At 34.5% G+C, this 18,913-nt stretch overlaps 1 protein-coding gene across 10 annotated transcripts in view; it reads left to right on the top strand.

Moving 5' to 3' along the window:
* The first annotated feature begins 1,202 nt into the window (after window positions 1-1,202).
* Window positions 1,203-18,913, top strand: part of LOC138320617 (histone-lysine N-methyltransferase 2C-like) — a 90,111-nt gene continuing 72,400 nt past the window's right edge. For 9 of the 10 annotated variants that reach the window (XM_069263718.1, XM_069263720.1, XM_069263725.1 and 6 more), the window contains exons 1-13: window positions 1,203-1,348; window positions 1,560-1,738; window positions 6,942-7,662; window positions 8,465-8,697; window positions 8,985-9,042; window positions 10,924-11,142; window positions 11,610-11,740; window positions 12,090-12,199; window positions 12,602-12,706; window positions 13,593-13,650; window positions 14,228-14,405; window positions 14,702-14,816; window positions 16,325-16,515. In XM_069263718.1, the coding sequence (XP_069119819.1) occupies window positions 1,732-1,738; window positions 6,942-7,662; window positions 8,465-8,697; window positions 8,985-9,042; window positions 10,924-11,142; window positions 11,610-11,740; window positions 12,090-12,199; window positions 12,602-12,706; window positions 13,593-13,650; window positions 14,228-14,405; window positions 14,702-14,816; window positions 16,325-16,515 (2,126 nt within the window). In that variant the 5' untranslated portion in view covers window positions 1,203-1,348; window positions 1,560-1,731. The remainder of the gene's footprint in view (window positions 1,349-1,559; window positions 1,739-6,941; window positions 7,663-8,464; window positions 8,698-8,984; window positions 9,043-10,923; window positions 11,143-11,609; window positions 11,741-12,089; window positions 12,200-12,601; window positions 12,707-13,592; window positions 13,651-14,227; window positions 14,406-14,701; window positions 14,817-16,324; window positions 16,516-18,913) is intronic. The other variant, XM_069263727.1, reaches the window with a different exon arrangement.

Genomic DNA, 18,913 nt, shown 5'->3' on the forward strand with positions numbered 1-18,913 from the left:
AATTTTACCGTAAATTTTACATGTTCGACCACATGTGAGAAGAGTCTTTGACTCAATGTGCGATCGAATGAAAAGAAACTCCATTAACATTGTTTTATTATTATAACCCAGGTTTATTCAGTAGAGGTTGCGGTGGAACTTGCGGCTAAACTTCCCAAGATTTATTCAATTAAGCGCTAATTATTCTTGACTTTGGCCTAATATGGAACGTATAAGTCACTAGCCTAGTGGAATGAAAGGAGAATGAATGTGTGTGAACAGTTAAATAAAACTAAAATTAATATATAATATATTTAATCAACATGTGTATGCAACTATGCATGCTTAATTAGCTGTTATCTAATCCATGTACATACAATGTATGTGTTTTCACGTGTAATAAAATTTCTTAAAATGAAATGGAACGTATATTGAAACCTGCAGAAACAACCTTATTAACCAAAAATGTAGATCTATAGTGTATATGTTCACGTTTCTATTGCTACCTTTTGTCTATATATGTGTGTACAATCCAGTGGATGATATATCGGGACATGTTCAGTCAAGTGCAAACTATAAAGTTTACTCTTCCTGGTGTTCAATGTTTACTCCGCAGTTTGTGGTGTTAAACGTTGACGCCAATAAGCTTGCTTATCTATATAAAACGAAGACGCATTTAGACAAGCTTTTGGTGTAGTCCTGTATGCCTATATATTATAATGTTGGTTCCCCGGAGATTTCATCTTTCAGAAAGAAAAAAAAAATAGTTTGGGGCACAGGAAGGAAAATCTACCTGCAATTTTGATTCATGACTTTAGTCTCGGTTAATTGTAGTGTTAATTGGAATATAAAATGTATTTGTGATAAATAATCGCGTCGTGTTAACAGATCGTTTGACGCGTGGTCTTCTGTCAATCAAAGACAAATTTCCTTTGGTATTCCCCGTCGAGTACCTGCTGTAAGCCTCATCACTCCCTATATCCCCGGCAATTAACCTAACAATAAACACCATATATTCCTACGCGCCCGTAAACCGCCATCAATAGTTATACATTTTAACGCTTTTTATGCTGCGGTACAACAAAATAACACGTGAAAGACAATGATTTATATATCTTGACATACATTGTATCGAATATATGAAACAATTGATTTAAACTCTGCAAAATACTAAAACGGAAGTAAGGACTACATTTCATTGACCCCATTGTGCGAATCCCAAGATGGCCGGCTTAGCTTGGGAGAAAAATAGAACACCGTGCCATGTTTGAACATGAAGACTCAAAGATGAATTCCACGATAATGGGAGTCCATAGTTTAGATAACAGGAATTATGTATTAAGCGCTTGATTTTAATTGCATTTGGAAGGTAAGTGGATTCACAAATGTAACCCTGTGTTTGGATGTTTTATTGGCTTGGGACGTTTCCTCTCCTGATCAAATTCAGCGATTTTTTTGCTTCCGAATTTTTGTTTTGCATAATTTTCACCCCTGTTTTTATTAAGCCAGTCGCTGTTTTCAGTTTCACACATCTTATTAGATATGTTTTAGAATGATGTTTTATTTTCTGTTCCTTTAAGCTCCTACTTGAGCTACCATTCCGGTGCCGTTTACCTGACTGAGGTTTCATGGCGAATCATCGACAAACGAGTTCGTCAGTGTACAGTAACACCGTTAAATATTCACCTTGGCTACACGCTTTCTCACTCTCTTTCCATCGTATCTGACTGACGAAAGAAATAATTTAAACACATGCCAGGTTTGTATGGGTTGCAAATTTAAGCTTGTCCCCAAACAGATGCGGAAAATAAAGAATATTTATCTTGAAAGGAGAATCGATGACGAACGTTTTCAGAGTTCCCTCCCCCTAACCGTTGTAGTTTTAGTTTGCTTAATGATTTATTGTTGTTTTTGTGATCAATTATTTTCGTCTTATTTTTCATTTTTTTATTTTATCTGTTGACTAAGACTGATAATGCTTATTTGGCTAGTTTGCAAAATATGTTCACAAGTATGTTGTATAACTCGAATGAATGCATAATTAATCTCATCAGTTTTTACTGCTCAAATTAAAAACAACAACATTTTATTGATTGCAGTCTTGGCGTAGCTTACTTTTAAAATATCCATAGTTTAATACTTCGTTTTTTCTGGTTTTAGGTATATTAAGTAAAAAAAACCACTTATAAGTAATAGTCTTGTTATTGTTAAATCTAATAAACATAACCCCATACAACTTGAATTTTTAATCCCGATTTTTTTAAATTGCTGGACCATGTGAATTTTGTGAAATAATTTTAAGATACTAACACTTTTGATTTGAATATATGTCACAAAAACATATTTTTTGAATATGTTTCAAATCAAATGATAAAGGATTAGAAGTATAATAGAAATAACATCAACACACTCAGCAGTGGTCAATGAAAAATGAAGTAACTAAACCAATTTCAGTGTGTGCTTGAGTGACCAGACTAGTATTCACTTTGTATCATCTGTAACACCATACTGAACACTTACATACTAGCATGATGAGGGAAGGACAGAATTTATTCATTTACGACTTAGATATTGTTGCTCTAATTAAGTTGTAATTGATAGTATAGAAAAGTACCCCCTGATATAGCAATTGTATCGCCTCTTCTGAAAGATAATGAATCCCCTGGATTTAGCTTTGTTTTATTTAAATTAATTGGAATGGATTTTGTTACTTCTTGAAAAATGTAATTTCTTTAAATGAACTTGAGTGTCGTTATTTTCAGTACCCTTTGGATCCCATTTGTGCATGTGCAAATTAGATATTTCTACACTATGAAATGAAAATCTTGACTTCCTATCTTTTTCAATATAGTTATATATATAATACCGGTCAGGTGATCTGCATGGATTGGTATTTTTTCTGGAACATTTCTACTGTCTCTCTTCAGAAATGAGATCTGAAGCATTATAGTTTTATTTTAATTTGTAATATCTTGGTGTGCATCAGAGCTTTAATAATTTTCACTTGCATTTCCAGTTGCACATTTGTTAATTGAATAATTGCCTACTTACCAAATAATTATCAGTAACCATCATATGTTCTATATATATAGATATAATATTTAGGGTATTTATAATTAGTTACTCTTTAAACAGTAGTTGATGTAGCTTCCTTTTAGATCTGCAAAGGTCAAACTCTTTAGATTGACTCTCAAGTCCAATTTAAATTCTACAATAACAGCTTTTAAAGAAAAAAAGATCAACCAATTTCAGAAACTGAGTGTAACTTTGTCATTTTAGGCAATTTATAAAATATAATGATTCAACTAAACGTGTAGGATATTTACAAAGGTAATCAACTAACATTGAATATTAATTAAAGGGACATAACTCATATTTTCAATTTCAGGTTTAATATTTTCAATGTAAAAGATAAGCACATTTCTGTCACTTCAATAAATTCATTTAATCGAGGCATAATGTAAAGTAAAATATAGATGAAATAATGTTTTGTGGAGTAAATAATTTTGAAATTAACAGAAAATTAGAATCTAAGTAGTAAGGTGATGATTGTTGATATTTAGAATAGTTCTGTTGCTAAGTCCAAAATTATTTGCTAGTCAAATATCATCTGTATCATTGTAGAGTAAATCAAGTCAAGTCTGTGCTTTCATACACTGTGATGTTTTGCTTGTGAACAGTCTAAAATTTCTCTTACTATATTTTTGTTCAGAAATCTTATTATCTGAAATATATTTCTACTACCCTCGGTCATCTTTGATTCTAGCATTGAATGATTGAAAATCGAAACATAATAAATGGTATTGTCATAATTAATTTCAATCATAAAATGAAAGTTCATAAATAATTGTTAAAAGTTGAAATTATTTCTGATAGTATGAAATATGCATTTATTGTGTTAGGCATGTTCAAAGGAAAAAAGCTCAAACTATATTCATGAAGAGAGTGTCAAAATTAATGAAAGTTTTAATTAATGATTTTATGAGTAAGATAAATGAACATGGATAAAAATTGTTTACATTCAAATGATGCAATTGGTATTACATCACATACAAATATACCCAGGTAGCTACCAAAGATAGATATTGATTATAATTGACTAACAACAAATGCCTGTTGTCTGTTCTTGCACACTTGAAAGCAGTTGGATTTTAGATAGAAATGTGTTATGCTTGCTAGTTTCTTGATCAGCCAACCTAGTTTTAAAACAGTGAGTTGATATGTTACAAAATTCCCAATGCTTTTGAAGCCATGCTTCAATGAATGTTCTTTTTCTAGTGCATTTGTTCTGAATGTAAAAAGTAAAGCTAGAGTTTATACTTGGTAATAACTTAGCTAAATATCATATAACTCTTGCACATTAGTGAATTGTATTTTAATAGTATAAGTTGTATGTGAAAGTGAAACCTTTTTACAGTATCTATGCATTATTGGTAATAATCTGGTAAGTCACTCCGAGTAAAAGTTATCTATAATTGTAGCATAATTTTTGAAAGCCTGTAGATCTGATGAATATTACTTTCTTACACAAATATATTAGATTGTCTTTGTTCATACCAATAGCTAGTCATTCCTCTGATCAACTAAAGCATACTTTCATAGATATTAAAACAAAATCACCACTTTATATATAACTCCATACTTCACCACTCCATAAACATGTTGTTCATTTGAAAAATAATGACAAGTTTTATATTGAGAGGGTAATTTATTATAACTATGAAAAAAACTGTGATAATCCTATAGGAATAAAAAGGCCATTTACAAAAAATACATGTTTCTGGACTACCAAAAAAACCTTTTTATTAGTTGAGTTTTGTCATCAAGCAAGCAAATTAATAACAACATAAAATATTTTTTGATTTGCACAAAATCAGGATTTTTGGTATTACAGATTCTGTCATAAGATACCAAGAGTGCTCTGAGAATCATGGTTTATATACTTTATAATACATCTAAACATAATGGATTAAGTCTTTCAGTTAAGTTCTTCTTTGCAAGAAAAATCAGGTGAGGAGAAAAAATATTAAAATATCTACTTATCAACCCTTCCATTAAAAGTGTGCTACCGAGTACTGGAAACACATATATTATTTATTTGGCCTAACATGTATCTGATTATTATATGTTGATAACTAATTAGGGAGAAGAAATTTTAACAACAGAAAATTTAAAGATGCTCCACCGCTGACAAACAGTATTTTTTCACTATTAAAAACAGCAGCAGACGATTTAGTATTTTTCTTCAGTTACAAAAGTTACTTTTCACCATTACCCACATTGAAAAGTTTGAGCTTCTAATTTTACTTCAAGTTAAAGATATGAAAAATAAGTAATTGCATCCCGAAAAAATTCCGTAGCACTGTATCCTATACAATCTGATTAAAACACAGATCCTTATAACCACTCCGTTCAATAGAGGATCTGACAATATCCCATAAGGGGTCACGTTCAGATGACCTTTATACCACGTGTACTTCAGAGCAAATGCAGTTTCTACACCTTACAACGTCAATTGAAAACGTCTTTTCGCCCCAGTATACATTAGTGGTGCACGGTATTATCGGTGTACCGATATATCCAGGTTCAATTTGAAAACGATACGTATCGCGGTACGATTTAGTTGTATTGGTTCACTCGGAATCATTCGGGGATTTTCTGTATATTTCCGTGAAAAATTCGTTTTTGACGGGGAAATATTTTTAAAATGAGAATTTGTATAAACATTAAAACTGAAATATATATTTTAACAACATTTCAGACAAATGTATAGGTTAAGATGGATTTTTGGGATGTTATTATACGTAGATTATGATTGACCTTGTGCTTAGTAACGTTTCAAAATGGCGACCTTCATAGGCACGAATGATAACCTCGTAAAAAATCCCAAGCAAAAGCGGTTGTATGGCAGCATTTTGGCCTTATAGTACGTAAAGGGGAAAGAAATAGCGAGGAAAGCATCGCTTGATGTCGATTGTGTACGGCAATCGTTAAATGTAGTGGCGGAACAAGGAACCTGACGACTCACTTGCGTCGCCATCACCCAGCTACTGAGTCCCGTCCAGTAGTAAGTGTTTGCAAAACATCGAGCGGAAGTAACACAGACATTATCTCGCATTTTTTAGATAAAAACAAGAATAAAAGTGATATATTGACAAAACATTTATTTCATACTCTATTTAGATGATTGACAGAAAAAAACATGCAATTCTTTTTGTACAAAAATAATACCAAAATATCATGATACGTATCATAATACACTTATGATGTATCGTGATATATTGCGATACAAAATTTTTCGCGATACCCATCCCTAGTATACATATACAATTAGCTTTGTTGTGTACTTCGGGCGAGATGACTACATACACGAAAGCAATTTTGACAGCCTTTTCAAACTTTTTCCTCCCCTGTCAAGATTCTGGCAGTGCCAATTCGATTGGCCATTTCAAAAGGTCATCTTGACGTGACCCCTTATGGGATGTTCTTAGATCCTCTTATCCAACGTAGTGATAGTAAGGATCTGTATTTTAATCAGATTGTATGCTATATGGAATGAAGTACTGACTGCGCATGTACCAAAGGCGAAATAAATTATTTTATATTATTTTTGTGTTAATTAGGCATATATATACATAATTAAACACCAATTATTGTTCAAATGAATATCATTTATGCTCTGTCGGCAGTGGAGCATCTCTTAGTAACAATTCTAATTTTTTTAATAGATCCACATACTGAAATTAAAAACAAAAAATTGGTTGAATATATTAATCATCAATGGAATTTATTGGCAAACATGCACTATGTCTATAAGTGTTTATTAAACTGAAACATCAATATCAACTGCTTTCAAAATTTCAGCACTTGTTACATTTATGCACATGTCACTAACCCACCTCTCGAAAAGAATTTTTTTCTGTTTTGTCTAAAACAGATTATTTGTGTCCTCTTCAATATAGGAACCGAAGAAAAGAAGATAGAGGAAAGCTCTGTCTCTGCTTCCATATCAAAGGCCGCCATTTTGGATTTAAACTCTGACAACAGCCAGTCACCCTCGTGTGCACCACCCGATATAACCAACACGGATCATAGATTCTCTATTTGTGAAAACAACCCGGAGTTGAGTGAGCCACCTGACTTAAACCCAGAGGAACACACTGTCTTGTCCCAGCAGCCACCTTGCAGTCCTGACGCTTTGGTCACCACTGCTGATCAGATCAGTGTGAGCCATTCCAGTGAGCCGCCCGATCTAACCGGGACAGATGATTTCCCATATACAGAGGACACTAATGACTCGGACGACGCCATACCCATAGATTGTCCAGACTTTCAGCATACTCTTGGTCAAACCCATCAATCCGATCAGTCTCTGGGTATTTTGCTATCTGATAATTTTGATCAAGGGGAATCAGAACAGCAGGATCCATACTTTGGAGACAATCAAGCTCCCACAGAGCTTCTAGATTCTGACGACTGCTCTCCCGAAGGATTTCTGGCATCCTCTTTTCCAGAATCCAATTTAGCGGAATCTTTACAGGCAGTTGCTCCTGGTGATATTTTAGCTGTTTCTCTACCACAGCCTCCACCTATTACACTCAAACTCTCCACTCCACCTAGTATCAAACGTGGCCCTGGGAGGCCCAGAAAAGATGGTGTTGGTCCTATTCAGAGAAAGAGAGTGTAAGTACACTGCTGCCCGTGTGAAGGTTCTCTCAAGCAAAACATTGAATCGTCTCAAGATTATGTATTTTGAATCAATGCTTTATTTTTTTTGTTTCTTTTAATTTATTTATAAGCCTTTTTTTTTTGCTCAACAATGTTGTTTTGTAATAACCCCACACACTCTATTGCTTATCAGTATAATGCTCTTTTGTTTCATAGTCCTGTGATAAGCTTGTGTCCCTGCTGATCAACACAATATTAAAACTAAGTAGTTTTAACACAGCAGCATGACACTATGTTAGGTACACGGAAAATGAAAGAATATGTTAAGTAAATCAAAAACAAATCATTGATTTGTACAAAAGAATATGATGGGAACAAAAGACTGAACAATATTTGTAAGAGCACATGTTATAAATAATCCATTTTCAATTTGAATAAAATTTAATAAAACAATGTTACTTGTTTGGTATCTCTTATAAAAACCAGGACATCTCAAAGTAGAGAGTTATTCGGAAATCTGACTTGAAAAAAAATGGACTTAAAGTCTGTGACAAGAGAGCTAGCAAAAAAGTTTATTAAAGGAAATAAATGAACATTTAACTATGGTGATTAATTTAAAAAGACTGATGTTCAAAATTGTTTCCTTTGTCATAAACAGGTATGTATCTTTAAAATGAAATGAAACTTTGAAACCTCAATTTCATGTTCTATGTTTAATGGAACTGAAAAATTGATAAAACTTATTCCAAAGCTGTTATGACTGACAAGGACCAGACATTATATATAATTGGTAACACAACTCTTTTTGTTTGAACAGCTCTCTTGGTAAAACCAGCACAAAGAGCTCCATAAAGAAAGGCGTACACATCCACCCCAGTTTTGTAGGCCTTGTACGCTCATTTCAAGGTAGTGCTATGGATTCAGTGCCCATCGACCCACCAACACAGGAAGCCACCCAGGTGGTGGCTGCAGACATCCCAGGACCGTCATCGTCTATGATGATGGACTATGACCCGGAAATGCAGAGTTTGGCTATGGAGGATGATCAAGGTATGTAAAGTTTTGTTTTGATGGATGGTCGTCAAAGGAAAGCATGACATTGGTTACAACTCTCTGAGTTAGTGATTATGACGTTATAGATTTACAATATACATACATTTGTATATGGTATAAAGGCATCTACAATGCCCTGTATCTACAATGTTTTTTAATGACAATCAGGGTTCTAAATTGATAAGGCTACTGGGACCTCGTCTTTTAACTGAGATTAAACTTTTAAGTGACTGAAGAAAAGTTTGTGACTTGTTACACTTGTAAGGTATTTTCTGTTTTTCTAGCTTCATCAAGTTACTCTGTGATGTCTGGGGAAAGCTCGGATCCTTTGGAACCTTTAGCGTAAGTTACTAACACATGAAATGATTTTAAATTTGAAAAAAAAAATGGTGAAATGGATGGATGTCTATAGAAATTGTAATGAAATTGTAATGAATTTGATGATAATTATTACTGATATAAATAAGGAAAACTGAATTTTTGATGCTGTGAAACAGCAATCATAGGTACGCTAAGTGAGCCTGAGGACATCAAAACAATAAGAATCCGCGATGAAAATTAAATGTTGTTTTGTTACTTTCACACCCTAATTGAAGGTATATAATAAAACACACATGTATAATAATTGTCACAACGATAATCAATGTGTACAATTAAGCAATCAGTGATGTTTTCCGATGTTTACTTAGAACTATTTTTTTTAATCTTGGTTCAGAGATTGTGTATTATGGAAAATCACATACAATGCCTTCTTAATTTATTCCTCCGAAGTAGATTTTCTTAGTTTATCTATCTAGTTGAATGGTACAAAATTGATGCTATAAAAGAAGTTTGATTATATTTGTTTTAATGATTTATACACAAAAAAATAAGATTTTAATGTGTTTGCAAAAGAATTTTATTTGGTTGACTTTGTGAACTATCTGTTGCAATTACTACGCTCTCTTCCATCTAGAGATGTGAATTCTCGATTTGCCTTCCTTTAAAGGTCATTGCTATTAGGTCTTTCATTGCAGGAATTTATTATTTATAGCTACCTTTTAATTATTTAATTAGAATCAAATCAAACAAATAGATATAAAATTGTACATGAAGTGTCAATCTATAGTCAACAGTAATTCCATCTTTCTTTTTTTCTGAAAACATGTACGGCCGTAACATTGCTATATTACCGTAGTAAACCGAACTATATCTGATGAAACCCGTAACATTGCTATATTACCGTAGTAAACCGAACTATATCTGATGAAATTACTACGCTCTCTTCCATCTAGAGATGTGAAAGCTTGAGTGCCTCCCTTTAAACGTCATTACTATATTACCATCGTGAAAGTGCACTGCATAGCACTTGCTGTTCGACTTGTTCAAGCTGTGTTTAAACAAACATACACAACAAATTTGCAACAATGTTTCATAACATCAAAGGATTGTTGTAATAGGTAACCAAATTATGACTTTTTATTTGACAAAAGTATCTGACCATGATTTATAAGTCAAAAGTCGGCAAAGCAAAGTGATACACTTGCAAGCAGCCATGTTAGTCTTTCTAACAAGGAAATCACTACATAATCCCGAAATCGCAATATTTCTGTTGTTATTATATGAACATTAATTAACTCATTTTCTTTTCTTTTAAAGAGACATTGATGAAATTGATAATTTCAGTTATTAATTAATATGTGTATATAGATTACTTACATGTATTAAACGAAAATGGCACTCAGACTTTTACCAGTTTATTGGTATTAAACGAAAATGGCGCTCAGAATTTTACCAGTTTATTGGTTAGTAATAAATCTACTTATTTCAGAAATAAGAAATTTTAATATATAGAATATATTTCAGTCATTAACCTATTTCACTTATGGTGGTTGAATCAACTTTAATAAAATAAGAAATATCTTTTAACTCCAAAATTCAACATTGTACATTATATAAATACATTGCATGTTCTACAACATGTTAACTAAATTAAATGATATATATATATGATAAACCAATTCTTTTATTCCTTTGTTTGAGTCCTTCATTCACAGCATCTATAAGTGGCCTTGGCACTTTGATTTTCATAATGATTGGGTGAAATAATGATTATAATCTTTCTTCACATATTGGTTGACTTTCAGAATGCATTTTAGACCCAACAGATTTATGGTTGACATATAATAACTACTAGATATGTGATGCCACAAGATTCATGTTTATGATTTATATTTATTACAGGCCTCCGAAACTGTGCAGTCTGTGTAATTGTGGAGAGCGTAGTCTATTAGGACAGGGAGAACTCAATAGATACGACCCAACCACTGGATTTAACCCACTCAAAAAGACACTTGGCAAGTCCCGAAACAAAACACCAGAGTTTGATGAGCGTACCACAAATGAGAAAGGGCCAAAGCCACTCACCTGGAGACGACATAGAGGACCATTAAAAGGAAACAAGTATGTATTACACAAATCTATTAAGAATGTTGGGCTTTATGTAAAGATCTTCTCAAAAATTTTAGTATAAAAGTTGCAAGGGTTGTACAGTCTAAGAATGCCTTAATTTTGAGGGTATAGTTTATAAGTTGTAATAACAATCCTGAGGATATAGATTGTATAGATATGAATTGTTAAAAATTGGTTAGCTTCATCTTTAATTTTGATTTGTAAACATTATTATTTCTCTTTTTCCATGAAATGGTTGTCAGATGGCACAAACCGGAAAAAGCTATAACGTTTTAAAAAATGTCTAGAATAACAAGAATTATTAACACTTCAAAAACAGTTAAAAATCTGTAGTCAATTAATTTACTTTTGAATTACTAATCCTTGAGACGTGCATTTCATTTGAAAACAAATGCATAAAAAAAAAGTGTTTTGCTTGAATAGCTATGTTTACATATGGTAATGATTATGCTTTTTAGGGAGCGTAGCAAGTCCCCCCGTCGGTACCCCCACAACTCTGACGACGACCCTACCTGTATACTTGGAGATGAACTGAGTATGGTTGGATATCCAGAGGACATAGACTTAACACAAGTGTTTGAGCCATCAGGTAGATAACAATTCTTTTCTGCATATCAGAATAATGTGGAGTTACTGTTATGCCCTGGACTATAAAATACTAGTAATGACCAACATCAGTTGTATTATGAAGTTCAGCTGTGAAAATTTCCTATGCTGAAACTAAACAATGGAAAGATGATCTGTTGTTTGTTCCCTTATTCCCTTTATTTTATCATCAATCTTGGAATGATCCCTTGTCCATACTAAACCACTAATTATAAAAAAAAGAAACTAAAACCAAAGGTATTGCAAAGCTGAGTTGAGATTCAATTCTCATAACACTATTCCATGGACCTACTTAGAAGTAGAATATAAGATATGTATTTTATGATGGACAGGACACACCTTGGCCCACCATTGTTGTGCAGCTTGGTCGGAGGGAGTGGTCCAGACACATGATTTGCTGCTAAAATTTGTTGACAGGGCTGTCTACACTGGTCTATCTCAAGTAAGTATCAACACCTAGTGTCTACTGACCGTTTCCCCCCCTTTATTTTGTGTCGTCTGCTTCAGACATATGACATATATGTTTCACTATATCGGCGTTTGTAGTTGCAGCTGTAGAAAGTTATTCATGCTATTATTGTTCTAGTTAACTGATAAACACATAACTTCATAACAAGTTCAAAGTTCAGAGGTTATAATCACTTACTAAAAACGAAAAAATGTGTTTTCTTGTGTCAACTCAAAGTTGCAGGTGACAAATCCTCTTTTATGGAAATTTTGTTTTATAAGACTTGTAAAGTAATAGCACAGTAAGTCATGCTGACAGCTTATGAATCCTTTGTGATGTGTGAATTTTTGGATCCGTTCCTACCCTTAAGTAAATTATAATCATGTCCTGCTACAGAAATGCAGCTATTGCCGTAACTATGGTGCTACTATCAACTGTCGTGTGACTAAGTGCAATAAGAAGTATCATTATCCATGTGCATCAGCAAGAGGCTGTTTTCAGGTAAGCATCATAGGTCTAGATATATACTAATAATTTAATTTCATATGATGCACTCATTTCTATTGGTTAGAACTTTGAGTTTATTTTTCCATAGACCGAAGGAATGGCACGTCAAGTATTATGACGTCATACATACAGAACGGTTTCGCAGGGAATTTTAAAAGCGTCACAGTCATTGACCAAACTGAATTATTGGATGAGATATAGTGCGCCTCAACTCCATTTGTTTTATTGTAAAAGGAAGTAAAATGCTGATGGTTATGCCTAATTAGTACCTGATTGAGTTATCTGAATTAAATTTGAAGCAATATTCTCCATATCTTTTGGGGTTATGAAGTCATAGACAAAAAACGGACGGACTTTCTTTTTCATAGACGCTTCGCTTTGTCTATGATTTCATATCCCCAAAAGATATTGAGAATAATGATTGGTTATCGGGAAGGAAATAGTAAATATAGATATCAGCTTAAAGATTTTAAAAAATATCATAGCTGCAGTCTGAGCCCTGCAAGATAGTTGACAAAAACCTAATAGGTTTCATTGGGCTCAGCATGGAATGTTTATTAGTTAAGAAACAAATGAAGCAATCCTACACAATTTAGTAAGTTTACAAAGTCAAACGTTTAAATCAAAATAGACAAGCTATCTTTGATGATTCTCATTGGTCTCATTAACTACAATCATTAACTATGCTTGGAAACCATTGCTAGGCTATAAACATACTGGGTAAGTAAAAAACAGCTGTTGAATGAGGAAGAATGGTATCAGCTAAACGTCTTGTTGTTTCAAAGTCATAAATATCTATTTAGGGTGACATTAGCAATAGAGCACAGTTTATTATGAAATTTCTATTGTGTTGCACGACATGTAAAATTGTATATTACAGGACATCAAGACCTTATCATTGCTGTGTCCTGACCATACAGACCAGGCAGAAACTATAGGTATGTTTCGTTCTGTTGTCTAGACCAATAACTAAACTACTAAGTACCTTTATACATAGTCACAACATCAACATACTGCAGTCTCCCAAAATATGCATGCACTTCACACTTTCAACACACTTTATACATAGTCACAACATCAGCATACTGCAGTCTCCCAACACATGCATGCACTTCACACATTCAACACATTTTATACATAGTCACAACATCAACATACTCCACATGCAACACAGTGTATGTACATGGGACGCAATCCTTTAATGACCCTGGCTATTTTAACAGGATATTAATCTAGTCAACCAACCAATCATCATCAATAATGATGTCAATATTTACTTGTACTATAATATGGTTTGACTAGTTATCTTAAATTTGTGAACATATCTCATGATGCATGTTTTGTTCTAATGATAACAGATTCAATATGTTTGGTTTTGAATTTTAACTTCATTGTTTTCATAGCTCCAAAGAGCTACAGACATGAAGATTTTACTTCAGTTAGCCTCCAAAGGATTTCATTTGAGATCTGTTTTTCGATGATAGGAGTTGATAGATTGTTTTTCTCTCTGAACAGCGGGAGAGGAGGCCCTGTGTGTTATATGTGATTTGGTGGGTAACATATCAGAACAGCTGTTTTGTACTAGCTGTGGTCATCACTACCATGGCAGCTGTCTACATCCCTCTGTGGCCATGACACCAGAAGTAAGGGCTGGCTGGCAGTGTCCAGACTGCAAGATCTGTCAAATGTGTCGGTGAGTCTGGCATTTATTTGATAATCAATATCTATTACAGAAACATTGCCTTAACTATAAACAGTTGATGCTTTCTTGTTATGCAAGTAGGTACCAAACATCAAGTTTGAGAGCTAAACATTTTAATTCTGTAAGTCAATTTATTTCGCAGCAACTTAATTTTGCAGTGTCATGCCTGACAACTTTTTTACTACTCCTTAATCTTGCCATTTAGAGTATTATTGCTTTATTTTACCTGTGTTAAAACATGCCTGTGCTTAGAACATTTGACATAAGTGCTATTTGATTATGTACAGAAACCCAGGGGAAGACAGTAAAATGCTGGTCTGTGATACTTGTGACAAAGGCTACCATACATTCTGTCTCAAGCCTGTCATGACTACAATACCTAAGAATGGATGGAAATGCAAGGTAAGAGTATATTGTAGTTATAGTAAATATAGATTTCTATCAAGGGGTATTCTAAAGTGCATTTTGGGGCTATTATTGGGCCCTGTTCCAACATAAATATAGCCCAAATTCCGATATGTAAGTCTTGATATCCAAGTTTTTGCCTCAGAAATTTAGAACTGTTTTGTGATGGGAGGTAACGCACCAACAATGTAGGTAGGGCTATACATGTATTACTGTTGTGTCTGTCTAACCGTTGATAAAATAAATGATGTAATACCTCGGTATGTTGAGCGACATTATTATCAACTGGTTGAGTGGTTCTGTCAATTGTCTGGATGGGCGGAGTTTAGATAGCCTACCCAACGTCAGATGATGGAACGAGTTGGCGGAGTTTATCCAAAAATGTCATGGCTGCGCCTGAAAAGAAAAACGTGTGGAAGATCTTATGCTAACGGGGTACTGACGGACGGTAAACTTCGTTGTGAAATACTTGATCTTCTTATAAACTAAAGGATTATCTTTTTTCATGAGATTATTAAAAAAAACGAGAGGAGGTTGTCACAAGATTATGAAGAATGTGACTGCACGGGGGACATTTGATCCAGTCACCTGTTCATTGGAACCCAAGCAAAATTACCAACAAAGTCTTAAGTTTATAGAATAAACAGTCATAAGCTAATGACCTGTTTATTGGAGAGGAATGTTCGTTCTATCGGCCATTTTAGAATTTAGAGGCAATCTGCTGTATTTCCACTTAAGTCCTAACGATAGTTCGTTACATCTACGAGCTAACGATGTTTGTCCTTGAATGTTTGAAAAACGCCACATTCTGTAACATTAAACAGCCAATAAATCTAGAGTGAATTAAAAGTGCTTTAGATGGCATTGATAAAAACAGAGGTAAACTTACCGCGAGGCGGGCCTCACGGCAGCACTTACGTTGTTTTCGAAGTAGCGTTTGTGACGCACATTCCCTACCATGAATTATGCTAGCGATAACGCGAAAAGTTATCCAGTCTATCCCGGCTGAAACATGGACAAACGGCATTCTTGCATTTAATACCAGAGCTTCCTTTGAAGAAACGTTTGTTGTAAAAACTGCGGGTAATAGAAAGTATGTGACACATCCTGCAGTTCTTATGAATACCCGATAATACCCGATGAGTTCAGGATAGATCTATCACACGTGGGTCACACATATCAAACGATATAAGCCACGCCCACCAACCAATCAACTCGCGTTTAGCATTATATTGTTACCCAGTATGCAATAGTTTTGCCGAAGTTGCATGGTGAGTACATCACTCATGGTCAACGGTTAGACCGACACAACAGTAAACAAAACAAAAATAGTATGTGTGTAATACTTATATAATGGATTGCGGATTTACATTAAATCTCATAAATTGTTATGTGTATATTATATATTATATCTTAGCATATAAGTGGCACATGTGACGTGAGCACAAATATCCACTTTTAATTTAATATGTTGATTAATCAGTTCCTGGTAAATGTTTTGACAGAACTGCCGTGTTTGTGGTGATTGTGGTTCAAGAACACCAGGAAGTGGTCCAAGCTCGCGGTGGCACCTGAACTACTCTGTCTGTGATAGCTGTTACCAGCAGAGGAACAAAGGCTTGTCCTGTCCTCTGTGTGGGAAAGCATACCGACAATTCACTCAGAAGGCAATGATACTCTGTAATACTTGTAAAAAGTGAGTACAGCTTCCAACTCAAATTAGCATCTTTCAAACTGAAATCATGAATTATCCATGTGAAAGTGATATATGATTGTTAAAAATAGTACTTTCTGGAGATATTTTTTGTTATTTTAAATTTTCTTTAAATAACATTAAAATTAAGAATATGTTTTGAATATCCATTTAGGTATACAATTTAGCACACCTTTTTAAATATCCATTTAGGTATACAGTCAAACCTGCTCTAACGACCGCCTGTATATAACGACCGGTTTTTTGACTCCCCGTGCATTTTTGCTATATAATGGCACTGTGCATAACGACCACCTGTCTAATGTGGCTAACGACCGTTCATTTTAGCCCCATCAAAGTTGTCTAACGACCGGTCGCCGAGATCGACTTTTTGAGTACCGAGTACAGTGTGTGTGTAGTAGCGTCCCTTTGACCTACTTCCGGTAATAACTCCCTTAGTAAGCAAATGGCAGCCATTACTGAAGCCCAAGCTATGAATTGCTTATACAGGACTGTATGGTTTATAACCTAGCGGTCGTAACATTTAAGGTACAAATATGGTTGCCGACTTTAGAATGGAAGTTTTAACGACCGTTTATGCCTATCAAAGACTGAAATTATGTTTGGTGCACGAAAAGATCACTGGTAAAGCGTGATTTTGAAGCCACAATTCGGATGATACGGTAGGCAAAATAAAACATGCCGATTTATTTAATGTGTTCCGTTATTCATTGTCGATATCTAACATTGTTTTATTACTAAGAAATGGCCTGTACTTAACCCATTTCAAATTAGTCCTATAAATTTACGTTCGATTTCTTTACGATTTGAGTCAGTTGGATATTCGCCAGATGTAACTCGATGTGTTTATCAATGAAATACAGTCACATTACTTGGTAGAAATGCTACTGAAAGTTAATATGTGTACCAGCATTGTGATTTTAATAGTTTTTAAGTTATATACTGTGAGAAAACTCCTCCAAAATCGATCTTTCATGTTCCGAGATTAATCCGTCAAAACTGGTTACATGGCAACATTACATACGACTTACCAGCGAGAATGTGTTGTAAAAATATTACACGCATACATTGTCTGAAAATAATCTTGCACAGATAATTCCAGGCCATGTGAAGCCAATAATTAGGGAATGATTATGTTCAAAGCTGAAAAAATCTACTAGGGATATATCAAAACGAGTTGATTTTGTTATGATCGAAATTTCCGATTGCATTTGAAAGCCCCATCCAAACATTAAAAAAATAAAACGAACACAAATATCATTTCTTAAATCATGCATGGCAATAAATATATAATTTCCAATAGCAGGTCTGTTTTGCATTGATTTAATTCAGTTTTTAGCCCACCATCATCAGATGGTGGGCTATTCAAATCGCCTTTCGTCCGTGGTCCGTCGTCCGTCCGTCCTTCCGTCCGTCCGTCCGTCCGTTAACAATTCTTGTTACCGCTATTTCTCTAAAAGTACTGAAGGGATCTTTCTCAAATTTCATATGTAGGTTCCCCTAGGACCCTAGTTGTGCATATTGTATTTTGGGACTGATCGGTCAACAAGATGGCCGCCAGGCAGCCATCTTGGATTTTGATAGTTAAAGTTTGTTACCGCTATTTCTCATAAAGTACTGAAGGGATCTTTCTCAAATTTCATATGTAGGTTCCCCTAGAACCCTAGTTGTGCATATTGCATTTTGGGACTGATCGGTCAACAAGATGGCCGACCAGCCGCCATCTTGGATTTTGATAGTTAAAGTTTGTTACGGCTAATTCTCAGAAAGTACTGAAGGGATCTTTCTCAAATTTCATATGTAGGTTCCCCTAGGACCCTAGAAGTGCATATTGCATTTTGGGACTGATCGGTCAACAAGATGGCCGCCAGGTAGCCATCTTGGATTTTGATAGTTAAAGTTTGTTACCGCTATTTCTCAGAAAGCACTGAAGGGATCTTTCTCAAATTTCATATGTAGGTTCCCCTAGGACCCTAGTTGTGCATATTGCATTTTGGGACTGATCGGTCAACAAGATGGCCGACCAGCCGCAATCTTGGATTTTGATAGTTAAAGTTTGTTACCGCCATTTCTCAGAAAGCACTGAAGGGATCTTTCTCAAATTTCATATGTAGGTTCCCCTAGGACCCTAGTTGTGCATATTGCATTTTGGGACTGATCGGTCAACAAGATGGCCGACCAGCCGCCATCTTGGATTTTGATAGTTAAAGTTTGTTACGGCTAAATCTCAGAAAGTACTGAAGGGATCTTTCTCAAATTTCATATGTAGGTTCCCCTAGGACCCTAGTTGTGCATATTGTATTTTGGGACTGATCGGTCAACAAGATGGCCACCAGGCAGCCATCTTGGATTTTGATAGTTAAAGTTTGTTACCGCTATT

The sequence above is a fragment of the Argopecten irradians genome, chromosome 4 (genome assembly GCF_041381155.1).
Source record: "Argopecten irradians isolate NY chromosome 4, Ai_NY, whole genome shotgun sequence".
Lineage (NCBI taxonomy): Eukaryota > Metazoa > Mollusca > Bivalvia > Pectinida > Pectinidae > Argopecten > Argopecten irradians.